The sequence below is a fragment of the Callorhinchus milii genome, unplaced genomic scaffold (assembly GCF_018977255.1).
Source record: "Callorhinchus milii isolate IMCB2004 unplaced genomic scaffold, IMCB_Cmil_1.0 Scaffold25, whole genome shotgun sequence".
NCBI classification, from domain to species: Eukaryota; Metazoa; Chordata; class Chondrichthyes; order Chimaeriformes; family Callorhinchidae; genus Callorhinchus; species Callorhinchus milii.
The window spans coordinates 2,615,759-2,633,416 of record NW_024704766.1 but is presented as its reverse complement, the minus strand read 5'-3'; the positions used below and the strand labels follow the sequence as shown (position 1 = coordinate 2,633,416).

General features: G+C 43.3%; 1 protein-coding gene across 1 annotated transcript in view; it reads left to right on the top strand.

Moving 5' to 3' along the window:
* The window catches only part of igsf9bb (immunoglobulin superfamily, member 9Bb), a 132,522-nt gene that overhangs the window by 42,611 nt on the left and 72,253 nt on the right, over positions 1-17,658 (top strand). Inside the window, exon 2 of the mRNA XM_042343825.1 lies at positions 298-495. Within this exon, the coding sequence (XP_042199759.1) occupies positions 298-495 (198 nt within the window). The remainder of the gene's footprint in view (positions 1-297; positions 496-17,658) is intronic.

The window sequence follows — 17,658 nt, the reverse complement described above, 5'->3', positions numbered from 1 at the left end:
AGACACGTTGCAAAGACGTGATAATGCGCTGTATTAAATGCGAGGATTATTACAATACAAAATTACATTTGTATTGCGCCTTTCACGTCGGGAGGACATCTCAAGGCGCTGGACAGTCAGAGATTTGGACCCGAGTGGGAATGGGATTGGGATCAGGGAAGGTGGTCGAAGGTACAGTCGAAGGGGAGGGGTCTTGAGACGTGCCTCAAATTATCATTAACCACTCCAGCACAAAATGATAGGGAATTGGCCCCGATGGCATTTGCAGAGGAGTTTACGTTTGACTGTTTCTTGCAGGTACCTACAGTGCACGGGAAGAGCCAGAGTTTGAGACCGCTCGCGCCGGTGACAGTATCATTCTGGGATGTGACGTGGTGCACCCAGTGAGCGGACAGCAGCCCCCTTATGTGGTAGAGTGGTTTAAGTTTGGAGTCCCCATCCCAATATTCATCAAGTTTGGCTTCTATCCTCCTCATGTGGATCCTGAATATGCAGGTAGGACATCAGTCAGTTACTCGCTCGGCTCAACGGACTTGGTGTGGGACGCCGAGACGCGAATCATACAGATGAAAAGTTTATATATATTTTAAAAAAAGACAATTTTAGTTCTTTTAAAATTGTTCGATTCTTCCATGTTGATGCTCAGTATGACACACTGCTATCCAGTGAGATAATGCCTCGTGACTTGTCCCATGGTTCGGTCTAAACTGTTCACTCGGAGATTTTTTGCGGGCCAGCGATCATCCTGATAGATAAATAACTTGGTCATTCACTTTAGGACTATTTCGGGGTCTGTGGTTGCCGGCAAATACGTATGCGCTACACGTGACAGGATTTATCTGTGAAGCACTTTGAGGTGTTCCAATATTGGCATTATGAGAATGTTATGCTAATTATCATTATTTATTATTATAAACTCTACTTTAGTTGTGAACAGCGTGAAAGGACCTTAGATTAATTCACCCTTGGACTTTCTCCCCCCCACATCTTCCCCCCCACCCCCCTCCCCCTCTCTCTCTCCCTCCCTCCCCCTCTCCCCCCTCTCCCTCTCTGCTTCTACCCCTCTCCCCCTCCCACCCCATGCCCTCCTATGCCCCCTCGCCCCCCTCCCTCTCCACCCCTCTCCCCCCACTTTTTTGACAGTAGAACCTTTCTCTGAACTGGAAAATCCCAATTCAGCAAATTTATCATATTTTCTTCAGAATAAGTGAAATCCTCAGTCAGGCTAAATTTATCAGGAATGTGACCAGTGGTACGAACGGATGGATCCAAAGCGAAATATAGAGAAAATGCCTTGTAATCACCTTGATTTCAGTTAGGATAAGCCACAATATATTTTACGGCCCCTTTTCAAATCACACAGAGAAGTGAGCCTTATTAGGTCATCGGACTTGAATTGACTGTAAAGATTAGCTTTGAACAAAAAGAGACCAAACCGGGACTGTGCTCCAGTTTACTTCCAGACACTAAACGAGTCCTTCCACTGTTTTGATTCTTCCCCTAACTGGATAGAATGCCTACTTAAATCTAGTATTGTCGGGGCGAAACATTGGACAAGTTTATAATAACATTATATATATATATATTATTATTATTATAAGAGGTTAAACCTCTCCTACTCTGTTGCTGGGGTTGTTGTGACAGATTAGCAAAGCATCTCCTTGTGTTGGGACATGTAATAGGATTTTGTTTTTAGTTTCCTCCTCAATGAAGGCGGGAAGAAGCCGCCGCTCGTGTATCTGGCATTCTCTTGCACTCAGTCTGTTCGTCCACTAAAACCACAGCATTTCCACTTGGGAGAAATTAGTGCATTCAGCACCGCCTAAGAGTTCTCATCAAATATTGAATACTCTTAAGATCTCATCTGCAAGTTAATGATGATAACGGAGGGCAGAACTGTGTACGGTTGCCTCAATTGATGCAAATTTCGCCCACAAAACAGTCAATTCACTTTACAGTATATTCTGTGAAGCGCTTTAAGACGTCCAGAAGACGTGAAAAGCGCTATATCAAATGCAAGGAATATTATAGATTATCATAAATCTGGAACGAATTAGAATATTAAAAAGGTGGAGAAATAATGGAATCATTTTCTGTTCTTATTTGAAGACTGTTTATCTGAACTGACCAGTGTTCTTGAGCTGCCACAGCCCCCAAACTCTCCTTGTAAAACGAAAAGCTCAGTGTTACCCTGGCTCACCCTCGCCGAAGGTTGTGGGTTCAAGCCCCACGTCAACTCATCAGAGATCTGTTTCAAATCAATGTTTCGTTTCCAGTTCGTCTCGATGAAATATTTCTTGATCCACAAGACAAGAGAGACAGAGGTGCAGCAAGGTTGAGTGTTTTAAGTGCTTTTAAGCTATTTTTGGAAAGAACAGGGGAGGAGGGGAAGAGAACAGCGTATAGTATGTTGGATGAAAGAGAGAATTGGGTCATTTTATTTTTGAAGTGAAGGGCATTGATACATGGAGCATAGAATGAGAAAAAAAGCCATTCAGCCAATCAGCCTTCCACACACTATCTCCTGGGCAAACAAAATTCTGCATTAACATTCCTCGATGCCCTGAAGGTAATCATATTAATCTCTAGAGTATACATTGATTCCCAACTCAAATACTAAACCCTGGCCTAACAGCAACAGCAATGCAAGGTAACTGAGTTGAGGAGAATAGACTGAGCCTCATCAATAATAATAATAATAATAATAATCCTTGCATTCATATATCGCCTTATCACATCTTCGAGACGTCTCAAAGCGCTTCACAGAATGCACTGTAAAGTGAAGTGGCTGTGTACTTTGTGGGCAAAAGCGATGGGAAACCGCTTCACAGTTACGGCATTCAGCAAACGTTTAACACACGCTGAGTAACGTGTTGAAAATTGTTAACGTCAGCCGTTACGAAACACAGCGTAAAGTGCCTGAAGCCGCTATGCAAATGCAAACAAAGATGCTCGTGGTCTCTTACAAGCTGTCACGTCCTTTAATGGTTAAAACAAAGGGGAAAAGGGAGAGATTTGAGAGTGGAGCCGATCTCTCATTGATTGCTGACTTGACCAGAAATTTAAGCCTGGCCTCATATGGCGTCAAACAACAACAAAGTGGAAACCTATTTCGAGCTTCTCAGTGTGTAATGACTCCTTAGTAATGCTGAGCGATACTCTGTTCTCTCTCTCTCGCTCTAAAATCCTGAGAAACAGGCGGGTTCATTGATTTTCTCCTAATGCATCGTCTAAAGTTCCGCTTCAGAAATCCCATTCAAGTTCCACGTCAGTCGAATACATTATTAAGGTTTTGTCGTCTCCGAGGCACACATGTACACTACGATACACCGACTTCCTGAAAGGAACACCCACATCGCCTCAGAAAGTAGGATGTCTGGCATTTGAGAATACATGAGCAGCTGTAGCCTGAGACAAGACCGTGCTTTATCTCGAGCAGTGTGTGGGCTGAGGCTTCCTGGAGACTGAAAAATTATAGAAAATTGGAAGAAACTCTTTTGATCCATTCATTCCATTTCAACACATTTACGTGTCACACTTCAGGCAGTTTACCACTGTGTTGCCCCCACAGCTCTCGCGTTTATATTGGATAATGTGGAGTGTGTTGACAACGCTCTGTGTGATGGGGTAACAAGTCAACCCACCCTACAGCTGATGCCTTGGCACATTTTCTCAATATTCCACGCAATCTGCTGCAAGTTACACGCAACCGAATTTGCAGTATTTGCAAAAACTCGATTCGCCCCCACGCCCGCCCCGCCCGCCCGCCACACTCCCGCAGCTTTGGGCAAGAGGAAGATTGCATCAATCTCCCGACTGCACCTTCAGCCACCCTCCAACCCCCTACCGTCACTGCCCTCCGCCTTCCCTGACCCGAACCCCCTCCCCTGCATGGGTCCAAATCCCTGACTGCCCAGCGCCTTCGGATGTCCTCCTGAGGAGAAAGGCGTTGTACAAACGCAATTCTGTATTGTGTTCTATCAGAACAGCGCTCCCATGGGTCAGCTCAATGGATCTCCGGTTATAGGAACATCTGTTCCGCTTATTGAGGAATTCCATTGAATAAGTTCTTCTGGAATGTCTTTGACACAGATTCTGGAGGCGTAATGATCAGCGAAAATTTCTAATAAGCACTGAAAATAGTGACTTGTTGCCAGGGCAACACCAGCCACATTCCCATGTCCTTGACACATGCAACCAGAGTCAAAGCTGCTTAATCAACACAAGAGCAACATCTGAGGAACAACATTTTGCGTCACAGGTTTCCTGTCAGGTGCATTTAAGATCCGCAGCTCACAGCGCAACATGAAGCACCGTTACATTATTTTAATTAGTTGCGTACCTGTGGGTTTTAATCTCTCTTCCAACACACTCTTGTACCTAGACCGCTCATCAAGCAATTAAATTCCAGGCAGCTGCCTGGATGCTACCCGCAGCCTGGCGGGGAAGGTCATTTGAATGGATTTGTAAGATAATGAGATTTTTTTTTTGCCATTCTGGGGTTTTTAGACATCTTTTTTGAAATAATGACAATCGTTTGGACACCAGAAATTCAGATGCCATCTCACCCGCGCTTGGGATCACAGCTGGCGGATCTCACTTGGACCAGCAAGAGATTAGAGGCAGCGTAAATTAAACACTGTGCAGACTCCAGCGCAACACAGGACACCTGTGTATTTACCCCGTCTCAATTTATTGCCCCGCAATCTTTTTGTGCAGTTGCAGTTTTACAGAGGAGGTGTGGAAGAGGTAGATTGACTGTTGACTCAGCGCCTCAGACGCTGCCAACAATACTTTATCTTGGTTAAATCAAGGCAAGATTATTAACGTTTGAAGGCGTCAGCCTGGCTCAGTTAGAGGCACTCTCACCTGTGGGTCAGCAGGTCGTGTGTTCAAGCTCCACCACGTGGGAAGTCACGTATCCTCGACTGACGCTCCAATGTAATACTGGGGGAGTACTGCAGTGTTGGAGGTGCCATCCTTTGGATGAGATGTTTAATCGAGGTCCCTGTTCAAATGAACATTAAAGTGCCCAAAGCATTGGAGAAGTCAAGTCTGGAGGTGGCAAAGCCGTGGGTAAGGTCCAGCTCGACTAAGTGGCCTGTTCCCACACTCTATCACTCTTTGTCAGAACACAAGATAAACATTAACAGCAATGGGTTCCCCCGGGCTTTCATGTATGTCCAGCTACTGATACCCGATATTCAATCAACTATCATTCACCGTAAACCTGGCGAATGACACACACATACAGGAGACATTTGTGTTTTGTTGCGGAGTTGAGGTTGAGATATATTCTGTGGAAGCAGCAGGAAAGAAAGCAGCGCTTAAGCCCACAAAATATTCGCTTTACAGTATATTCTGTGAAGCGCTTTGAGACGTCTCGATGACGTGACGAGGCACCATATCAAATGCAAGGATTATTATTGCGATTATTACTTAACGTTTTTGTTCTTAAGTCTACATTCTTTTCAGCATAAGGGGTCCCTTCACTTCAACTTCCATTACAAATGAGCTGAGTATTCACAGCTGAGTTTCAGCAATTAAATCCATTCTAAGCACTGCAGAATTGTAAAGATGTTAATTTAACTGCAATATGCAGCACGCTCGTGTGATCAGCATATTTCCTCACATCGATTTAATTTCAACCTGTCTTTGAGTGTCAGAGATTGGGAATTCTGGTGGGATTCCTCTCTAAGAAATCTAGTTAAATAAAATGCAAATGAGCTGCTTTAATATCCGAGAAAATGCAATTATTGCACTTGCGAGAAAGATAAGTATTTGGAAAATGCCAAGAGTTCCGCACAGGCAGAGGTATGTTGTAATTGTTGGCTCAGTTGGTATCTCTCTTGCCTCTGAGTCAGAAGGTTGTGGGTTCAAATCTTATGTCAGGATTTTGAACTCGTGTCTCAAAGCACTGAAAGATTTGACACTCCAGTGCAGTGTTAGGAGTGCCCTTTGGATGAGACATTAAACCAAGATAAAATCGCTTCGCAGAATATTACTGTGAACTGACTGTTTATTTTATAGGCAACTGCAGCAGCCAATTTACTGATGAATTGCACATTAAAGATCCCATAGCTCTAGTTCGAAAAGAGAAGGGAATTTCTCCTGTGTCCCCGGCCAACAATTCCCCCCTGGATAAAATTGATCATTCACTTTCTTTTACGAAGGTTGTTTGTGAGACGTTGCTGTGTGTAAATTCGCTGCTGAGTTTGCCTACAAAACACACAGTCACTTCACTTGGCGGTAAAATTCTGTGAAGCACTTGGAGACGTCTCAACGTCTTATATTCTATTTAATATAAGGCTCTATATTAAATAGAAGGATAGTTATAGTTAGAAACTAACTTCTTTTAAGAACTAAAACGTAATCGTACATGGAATTTTGCCAGTTCTGGATGGGGTAGGATTATATGTAACGATTGAAACAAAGATGTAGAAATTATAAATGTTTTTGTCATCCCAACACCCTATTCTGCCATATATCTTTGTATTGTAAATGAGTCCTAATTCATTGACAGATTCTGCCCGACTCATATTCTACACACCTTTTTGTATTAAAATCTGCTTTCAAAACCTTTTACAATCAAAAAAAGCCACACACACACACCCCATAGCTCTCAGGCTAAATGGATATGCATCCTCACATATCATTTCAGCCTTTTCAACAAGATGCAGTGGGGAGAGTCAATTAGATAATATTAACAATCTAATAATCTTTGCGTTTGATTGAGCACCTTATCCTGTTGGAACGTCTCTAACGTTTCTTCTGTAAAGTGAAGCGAATGCATGTTTATTGTTAAATGCAGCAGGCAATTTGCACACAGCAATGTCCCACAAGCAGGCATTGAAAATTAATGACCTCTTTTTTCAATGTAGGAGATTTTTGGCCAGAATACCAGGAGAAATATGCTTCTCTATTCAAATAGGAAACCCGGCGGTTAGTCGTTTGGCGGATCACTTTTCCGGGGGTAATAATCCTTTCGCAAGAAAAACAAATTGGAAACAGGAATAATAATTTGGTCGCTAAATCCACGACTGTTTGTGGGACACTGCCTCCGTGTTTCGCCCACAAAATACACAGTCAATACACTTAACAGTATATTCTGTGAAGCACTTTGAGATGTCTTAACGACGTGATGAGGCACTATATCGACTGCAAGGCTTATCAGTATAAATAGCGCCATGGGATTTTCAACACCCACCTGAAGAGACAGACGGGACCTCAGTTTAACATCTCATCCTTTTGTACTAACGTTTCCCAAATTAAACTATATCTGCCACTGTTCCACCCATTTGGTCGATTGCCACTTTGCAGTTTTGTGCTATCTTCACAGTTCATGGTGTTCACGTCATCTACAAACTTGAATGTACTTTCCTTCATTCCTGTATTCAGGTCATATATCACAGATCAGTTGGATTTCAATATTTTCATCTGGTCTACATGGTTATTTCTCTTCCTGTTGCCCATTTGAATTTATTTGCCACAGCCTAATGCATTATCACATCGAAGTCACACAACCGTGATTAATAAGTAAGTCCTATAGCTCTATGTGTGGGGTGTGGGTGTTTTGCAATAGTCTATTCAAAACAATTCATTAATGTGATCGGTCAATAAAGCACATAATTGAGGAAATTATTGACTTTTCTCACATCTGTCCACTGATTGTCAACGCCATATTGAATTTACGTCTGTTTTTGCTATTTTTCCGCCTGGCTCTAACACCATTTGGCTGAGTGTGCAGTTTCTCTTTGGCATAATGCAGTTTAGTCAACTTTTGATGAGATTCTGCCACAATCAATCACGGGGCGATGCGATTCCAAGGTTAATATCTGTCACGTTTGGAGTCTCATGATCTGAGGCCTGACCGTGACCCTAACAGGCACTTCCCATGCACACGTTGGGGCAATATCCGTGTGTGTCCTGGCTCTTTTTTATGTGGATCTGCACAATCGTCTAAGTTAGAAGAGCTGATGCAAGCAGGAAGCAACTGATCGCATTGATGTGATTGGGTTCTTTAACGGAATAAGCAAGTGTGAGATACTTGTAAAGACGAGATCTGTTAGCACCAGTCTACTTGTCACTGTTGATACAGCGTGTTAGCACTTTGCAATAGTTGAATTATTATTGTTTCTGTCTTGGACTGATAATAATAATAAAAATAATAATAATCATTCTTGCATTTGATACAGCGCCTTATCACGTCTTCGAGACGTCTCGAAGCGCTTCACGGAATATACTGTAAAGTGAATTGACTGTATGTTTTGTGGGCGAAACTACGAGCCGTGAGCAGTCCAGGCAATAGATTGGAGCGCTCTCTCGATGAACTTGAACACCATCTAGAGCTCGGTGGTTTTCAAGGGCATTTGTTGTGCAAATAGAATTCGACATATTGTCAATGCTGACACAGAACAAACGTGTTATCTGTTAATCCTGCCGTGCACACACCCTGCACACACACACACACACACATACACACACACTGTTTAATGCCACTCATTGTCCTCACACCAGCCTCGGGCACAATAGATAACTCGTCGCATTTTGAGCTCCATATTCAGATCTGTCCTTTGAGTTCCTGGCAGACATCCAGAGATAGATCGACCTCTGATATTTATCAGTGGACGTTCAGGAAGAAAGTCACATGAAACTGTCCAGTGTGTGTGAAAAAAAAGCAATAAGTTCCTGAACATGTATTAATTTTGGGTGTGGCACATTGAGGATGCCTTTGACTTAAATTTCAGCGAAAATGCATAATTGTACCACAAAGGGGTGCGATTTTTACATGACAAATTGATCTTCAATGTAGTTGCAGAGGATCTGACCTGTATATCTCAGAATAGAAATGTAGTTTAGCCCCAGTCATATGTGGAACTGAGCCACAGATCAGAAAAGTCCAGGTTTGATCTCTAGTCTGTCCTCAATTCGCAATGGTTAGAGCATTCGCCTCGCAAGTTAGAGGACCTGGGTTCGATTCCTGAGCAGGACGAAACCTTAGGCAAATTTCCTTACTCCATATGCTTCTGTTTACCTCGCAGTAAGTAGGGACCCGATATTGATCGATTGGTGGATCGCTTTTCCAGGGATAATAATCCCTTTAAAAAAATCATAATCATAATAATTTGGTCACACAATCCACGACTGTTTGTGGGACACTGCTGTGCGCAATTGGCTGCCGCGTTTCATCCACAAAACATACAGTCGATTCAGTGTACAGTATATTCTGTGAAGCGCTTTGAGACCTCTCGAAGACGTGATAAGGCGCTGTATCAAATGCAAGGATTATTATGACGAAGCAAGATCAGGAAAGGAAGGAGGAATAAACATAAACCAGTGATCCTTGGCCTTAAATCTTATTGCTGCAGAGAATAGGAGGTCCACCTGTGTCTTTGATTTGGGTCTTGTGTTTGGTTTAAGTTTTCCTTTGGGTCTGCACTTAGTGCCGTGGGTTTCTCCCTTGGTCTCTTTCGCTGTAAATCAAAGAGAATTATATAATTACATTTCAATGTCTTTAAAGTCTACTTTGAACTCCAATATACACCAGCAAGAGCAACAAATCACATTTATTACTCTCTTTCCATGAAAGAAGCTATGAGAGAAGCCTCTTGCGTGTGAGCAAATGGCTTCTTTGTTTCTTTTAAATCACCATTTCAAATGAATTTTTAATAAAACGTGACTGTGGCCCTCTCTTACGGCGCAGTTAATCCACACAAATGCTTTCCCTTAAAGCAAAGTCTGGCTTGCAACGCAGCTAGAATATTGCATCCTCCAGCAATATTTTTCAATTCATACCCTTTGAAATGGCCCTCCTGTGTATTAAGAATGTTCTCATGTCTATCCCATGGGCCCTGTTATAAGGAAGGGTTCAGGACACAGATCTTGGTTCTAACAACTGCTCAATTTAGCACAGAGAGAATAGATTTTCTCTCTTCCTGCTGCAGTATTTCCCAAGAACAGATTCTGTGCCCCAACAACAATACAGTGGAGTTGTGTCAGGGTCTTCCCTGAACCATTAGTTACCCTTTCTTAGATTGGATTCTCTAAAACTACAAATGGAATTCATTAGTAAGGACTTTGAGTTACAAACGGGGCATTTCTTCTGGTAACCAGAAATACGAGACTCAGACGGTGGGATCGTTGGAGCAGAGTTCATGGGGTCTGCGTGACGGACTTACCGGGGTTACCGGGGGGCGGGTGGTGGGGTGGGGTGGGGTGGGGTGGAGGGGGTGGGGGCACTGTTTGTGACTCTGGTTCGTTCCTAGGAAATTCCATGCGGGTTAGCGGTTGTCACCGGAAGCCCAGAGTGTGGGGATCTGGGTGGTCAGAGCAGCGAGCAGATGTCCGTTCGCACTGCGAGCAGCCAACGCTGCACCAGAATTCCCGCTGTCAAATGGTTGATTTAACAATTAAGAAATGCTTGATAAACGCTCTTCTCACCTCGGAAAGCGAAAGGGACCCGGGTTCGATTCCCGAGCAGGGTGAAATGTGAGGCAAGTTTTCCTTACTCCACACACACACACACGCGCTGCTTTTTACCTAGCAGTAAGTAGAAAACGAGTTGTTAGTCGATTGGCGGACAACAAGCCCTTCAAAAAAAATAATAATTTGGTCACTCAATCCACCACTGTTTGTGGGGCACCGCTGTGAGCAATTGGCTGCAACAATTTGCTCACACAATATGCAGACAATTCACTTTACAGTATATTCTGTGAAACGCTTTCTGTGAAGGGCTACTACAACGATAATAATAATCCTTGCGTTTGATAATAGCGCCTTGTCAGGTCGTTGGTACGTCTCAAAGCGCTGCACAGAATGTACTGGAAAGCGGATTTTGTTGCCGGTGTACATATTGCGGGCGAAACGCGAAACTGTGCAGAACTCCGAGCAGCATTCTGTGCTCCGACCGTGCTGATTTGCTACAGGCTGGCTGCAATGCGGTTGGTGCTGCGTTTGCTTTGTAGTGAGTCAATGTCAGGTTACCTTCGTGCGACTGAGATTTTAATGTTAAATGAAGTGATGCTGGCAGGCAGCGTGGCACGAGCACAAGCAAGCCAGATTCCTCAACAGCTCTGGAAACCCCGTTGAAAGATCTGCGTTTGTTGGCTTTTCTGGTTTCTTATGACACCGAGGAGATGCTTGGGAAGAACTCTAATTATTCTGGCTTAACACAGACACCGCGACAATAATTGAATGCATTCTTGTACGAGAGACAGCCTCACACAGTAAACAATAAGTAACTGTGACAGCCAGCACCTACAACAACAGAAACAAATTGGACAGTTTCTGCCTACAAGAGTAAAATGCCTTCCTCCTTTTAAATAGGTTTGATTGAAGAGCAATAACTGATTTCTTTCGATGTGTGCTGGGAAATGAAACTAGGGGTATAGGAATTAGGAGCAGGGGTAGGCCATTCGGCCCGTCGAGCCTGCCCCGCCATTCATTAAGATCATGGCTGATCTTCTAACCTAACTCCATCCGCCCGCCTTATCCCCATATCCCTTAATCCCTCTCTCCTTTAGAAATCCATCAACCTCAGTCTTGCATATGTTCACGGACTGAGCATCCACAGCCTTCTGGGGTAGAGAATTCCACAAATTCACAACCCTCTGAGTGAAGAAGTGTTTCCTCAACTCAGTACGAAAGGGCTGACCCTTAATCTTGAGACTATGACCCCTAGTTCTAGATTCTCCAACCAGCGGAAACAGTCTCACACTGACTACTCTGTCAAGCCCCATAAGAATCTTATACATTTCTATAACATCACCCCTAATTCTTCTATATTCTAGAGAATATAGGGCTAGTTTACTCTCCTCATAGGTCAACCCCCCTTCATCTCACGAACCAACCCAGTGAAGGACTGAAGCTTGTGGTGTCCTGTATTGCACAACAGTGTTATTTGATCTGGGTATGACTAGGTTAATGGCTGGATAATAATATAAGAAGAATAATCCTTGCATTTGATACAGCGCCTTATCGCGTCTGTGAGACGTCTCAAAGCGCTTCACAGGATATACTGTAAAGTGAATTGACTGCATATTTTGTGAGCGAAACCCGGCAGCCAATTGCGAACAGCAAAAAAAAACAATTGGATCACTTAAGATTGTTATTTCAGTTCCTTAACGCCAGTGATGATCCCCTCGAAAACTCAATCTTGAAATGGTAATACATTCTTTGTGATCGATTCTCGCACAGAAATCCAACCCAGAAATGACAACGACAACAAATTACATTTGTACAGCGCCTTTCACATCAGAGTCACGACTGTATCAGCATCTTGAAATGATGAGTATTTCCCTTTTTTGTCTGCTCTCAATTCAGACGACAGCCAAGAGGATCGTTCTAATATTGCACCGACCGCATTCTTCCTAATTAGCTGAATGTTTATTTCTTATCATTTAACCATATACGGAGTGGAGTAGATATCGTCACAGGCGAACCACAATGAGAAAGAATTGCAGTTCTGTAATTTACTACGATTGGATGTCAAGTGAGCGGATTCTCACCTTTGCGATAAAAACGACGTGTGTCTCTATTTTGCTTTGCATTGAAACGTGTAATTTGGTTCACCTTGAAAGAGCGGTCACCTGTGCAGAGTGGCTGGTGCTTTCGCCTGTATTACAGCTCACACTTAAGGTGCATCTCATTTCAAAGCGTTGGGAGTTGTTTCATGGTGATAGGGTGCAATATTAGATGCAAGCATTTTTCTTCTTATCAAAAAGGCACGATCCGATTTCAAAGGATGCCATTCGAGTAAGCTCTACATACCTAACGTTCACTCTCCTTTCCGATCAGTTGTTTCGTGAACCTTTGGGACCTTTCAGTCATGAAAGGTGCTGGAATAAATGCAAACTTGTTCCTGTCACGTGGAACTGAAACTACAGTGCATTTGTCAGGAATATTTAATTACTGTGCCACTTAGAAGGTAGGAAGCAGTCGGATGGCATGTGTGTTCTCAGAAATAAAGTCAGGTTAAATCTGTTAAGAGCAGCTTTACGGATAAAAAGATCATCTTTTTATTTAATAACAGACTCACTTGTCGGTTTTGTGTTTTTTCAATACATTCAAGTAGTGATTTACACATTACTTAATCAATCAACCAGTTAAAAGAGTCCTTTTCATTTAAAAAAAAATCATATTTTCCTTCACGTCCAAATGCGCTGCTTTTAAAATTTATCAAAAAAAATCAATCTGAAGCTTCACGTATGAGTCAAAGGGTTTATTAAGTGAGCCATTGAGCTGTACGAATGGGGACGACCCAGGCTTGATCTTCAGTCTGTTCTGCATTAGTGGATCTCAGCAGGATCTCAGCACTAGACTTCCTAGGATTCATGTCAGTCCTCTGCTCAGCGAGCGGAAGAATCAGCCAAGATTTCTGCTATCCGGCGAGGTGTACATGTCAGGATAGGATCAGGCTCTTCTGCAAAGCGCTTTGAGACCTTTGCCTGAAGTGAAAGGCACATTGATACAACACAGTACAAAATTAATTTGTACGGCGTCTCTTGCATCGGGAGGATGTCCCAAAGCGCTGGACAGTCAGGGATTTGGACATGAACTGGGGTGGGGGGGCAGGGGACGGTAGGGGTAGAGGGTGGCCAAAGGCGGGGTCGAAGAGGAGGGTCTTGAGACATTCCTTGAAGGAGGTAAGGGAGGGAGTGGGGCGAAGGGACTGTAGGATGGAGTTCCAAAGGGCGGGAGCAGAGAGGCTGAAGGCTTGACCGCTGATAGTGGGGCAGGCTGGTCGGAGGATGTGGAGCAAGCGGAGACTGCTGAGCGGGGGGAGCAGGGCGCATTCGATATTGATAACCAAAAGCATTGATTCTTATTAAAATAGAACCTAGATCAAGCAGAAAAAGGAACAGTCCTAATACTGCAAATAGTACTCGCATTTATTATCGGCCCTCATGACATTGTTGAGATGTCTCGAATGCTTCACGGGATTTGACTGCGTATACGTAAGAAAATTTTCTGTCAATATGTGCACAGTAGCTGTACGTTGATGTTATCTGAAGATTCTTGGCCCGGCTGTAGGTTTGTAGCACAACCTATAATTAGCTGCATACCCTGAAATAAATTATAAAAAAATTGTAAATCACAGTAATTTTTTTTTGTGTAGCATATTATTAAGTTTATCTTAAATGGTAAACACTTAGATGGTAAATACTGAGGACACCAGAAGAATTCGCCTTCACCTTTCACATTATCGTAACCAGATTTGCAGGGAATTACACAACACAAGATGTTTTTCTGCTCCAGGAGTTTTTCATGTCGTCAAAAATATTAGTGTTTGCCTCTCGTGTACCAACACACCTGCATCATGTTACAAGAAATATTTAGTGTTGTCTGTCATATTCAAAATGTCAGAAAAAATCTCTGCATCAAAAGAAACCCAAACCAGAACTGCGATTTGTAGGATTTGATAAATGCCAATCGATGCCGTTCCCTTGAATGTTATTCTTCTAGTTTATGATGATGCTATCTTCTCAATTGGATTATTGATTTCTCATTCACACTGCAGTAATAGTAATAATCCTTGCATTTCATAGAGCACTATTGGGAGCATTGCTCAGAGCACTTTGCAGGATTTTACTGTAAAGTGTAGTGACTATATTATGTCGTCAAGTGCAGCAGCCAATTTGCCTACAGCGAGGTCCCACAACCAGCCATGGACTGAGTAACTAATTTTAATAGATAATAAATGTTATCTGTGGGAGACAACAGGTAGATGTTATCTGTGAACTGATAATCGACGAGTCTTAATTCTGCTGCAGTATTGAGTTGGGGATGCAAAGGGAACGGCTCGTGCAAAAAAAAACAATTGCTTGGTCGAAAAGTAATTTAATCCTTCTTGTTCTTGTTCTTAATGAGCTTGTATTATTCATTGACATAACACCTCCAGCAGGAGCCTGTGTGAGCACAGAGTGATATATTTTTTGGTCAGCCAGCTGGGTGTCTGACACATGTGGAAGCCCATGTCATTCAAAAAGCTGGACACATGTTTGCTTGTATCTTATCTTATCTTATCTTATCTTATCTTATCTTATCTTATCTTATCTTGTCTGTCTACCTCCCTCCCTCCTTCCTTCCTTCCTTCCTTCCTTCCTTCCTTCCTTCCTTCCTTCCTTCCTTCCTTCCTTCCTTCCTTCCGACCGACCGACCGACCGACGTGAATTCCTTTGCGTCTGTCTGCCCATTCTGCTCGCCTGTTTATATCTTCGTGGCTGTTTCTGGGACATTACTGCGAGCAAAATGGCTGCCGCGTTGGAGTACAAAGACGCGAACACTACACTTTTAAGAACAACTCTGTGAAATTGCTTGGAGGCATTGCGGAGTGGCAATCCTAATAATGGTTGCATCAGGTCATCACGGCAGCTCAAAGTGCTTTGCAGGATGTAGTGTAAGTCAATCAATAAAAATCTTGCAGAGCACCGTCACCACTGTAACGTGTAGTGACTGTGCCTTTTGTGGGACGGTGCTATGCAAGGAATATTTACCACGAGAGACCTGTTTGATCCTGGCTCGACTTGGAAGGTGAGGAGCCTGGAGGCTGTCGTACACCGCCACCCTTTTAATTTTAGCTCCAGCTGATGCCAGGTTATTGTTGAACCCTGTCATACACGACAGCTGATGTTTAATTTAATATCATTTCTAGGCCTCGTTGGCCTGCGCCCTGGGGAAAATCCTATAAAGAACAATGCACAAATCAGCAGTAAACAGCGACGCGTAAACCGTCAACAGCAATGCCTATATATTCTTAGCTTTCAGACGTTAAATGTGTCTTCCAGACCCAGAAATTAACAGCTCTGGCAGCCACGAGTGTGAACCGTTGGCATCGGAGGTGCAGTTTGTCAAAGTACAATACTCGATGCCGTTGCCAGACACAATTAGCGTGGCTGAATGAGTTCCCTCTCTGTGTGTTGACATTGCTGGCACAGCTTGCGCACCGAGCACAGTCAGCTCACTTTAACACAGAGCACTCGCTGTAGTTACTGCTCACAGTCGATGTATTACTGAGCGCAGCTGAGAAAAAATGCTTCGTAATTCACGGCTGGTTTCCTTGACGCGACGGACAGGGCCTACTCATAGCCAGTGGTGGCCAACTCATGGCCTGCGGGGCCGGAAGCCAGCCTCCCCCGAACATTCAGGCGAGTGTTCAGTCGCCAGTGTTTTCTTAATTGAAATGTTTTGTTGCTTTATGTCGCAATTCAAGAGATATTCAACCAAGAATTTTATTTTATTGGCCCACCGTAAAGGTTGGCCAAATACTGGCCTCGGACAATATGGCTTCCGATCGTGTCATAGCTTTCTAAGAGAAGATTGGGGAAAAGTGTACAACAACAACAACAGCAACAGCTTTTAGATAGTCCCCTCACAAAGAGCGCTTGTTGTACTAAACTTATCGGACTGAATGTGTCGACCTTAGCAAATTAAACTGTAAAAATCGCTGGTCCGAGCAACGTTCCATGTTTTATTATTGATTAGGAACATTTCAGCTCTATCTCACTGTCTGTCGCAACCAGAAGTGATGCTTCTCCTCTGATATCTTGAATCGATACCTGAGTGCTTTTCAAGGTCATTATGACGTTACTCCTGATCTTTCACCCACAGAGGACGTAGACGCTGGATTTATCTTTCTTTACAGATACAGCCCTGATTACAGCCTTGAGCCCTAATTACAGAAAGATGGAGAAACTAATTGCCACATAAAGCTATTGGCACCTTAGGCTCTGGAGAAAGCTTGCCGGAGAGCAATATCAATGCCAAACTATGCGATTTTAGCTGGTTAGACTCCAGCAGACTCCAACAGTCTATCTCTGGGATTCCCATGTGTAGGTGGGTGGGATGCATGGAATTCTCAGCTTGGTTGGAGACTCTGAAGCAGCGGTGATGGGTTTCCGCACTTGTCAGACACCCGGCTGACCAAGAAAAATCACTGTGCTTGTTTCTGTGTGCTCGTGGCTGCGTAAGTTGCTGCGTGTGTGGCTGTATATGTTTAACAGCATTGCAAGGAGCCTTCCACCCCCTCCCCCACCACGATTATGGAGATTAACTCTGTCAAGGTGAAAGCCTGAAGCACATGAACGTGGCAATAGAAGACGATGGTCTACTCTCAAGTCTCTGCCAAAACCTCTTTAGCAGGTGCTGTAAAGGGGATCCTATAATGAAAGGGTCAGGCTGGCTAAGCTCAGTGCTTCTCTTTGACAGCTCAGTGCAATGAGGAGTGAGGAAGAGTGTACAGTAAGCTGTAATTTTCAATAATAATAATAATATTGAGAACCGCACTACCAAATCCCACGTTTACACTCCGCTTGTGTGTGAGTTAGCGTTTGCTAAGCACTGCAGAAGGTTTGATGATAACCTTTCGATTTAGTGCAAACTCACGCTGAAGAGCAGAGCGAGGACTTTGGGGAACTTTGCCTTTTTAGCTCAGTGACATTTACAATCTAATGATCACTGCAGTTGGTACTGCAGATTAAATACAATCACCGCATGAAGCTCTTTAGAATAACATTAAAACGAGACAAAAGACGGCACTCGAAATCAAAGAAGGAAAATCCGGAATGGAAATCGATTAAAAAAAAAAAACGTTAACATCATAAAATTTAAATGATTTGTTTCAAAATAAGGTCCGGGCACTTTTTTTCTTCTCCTTTGCGT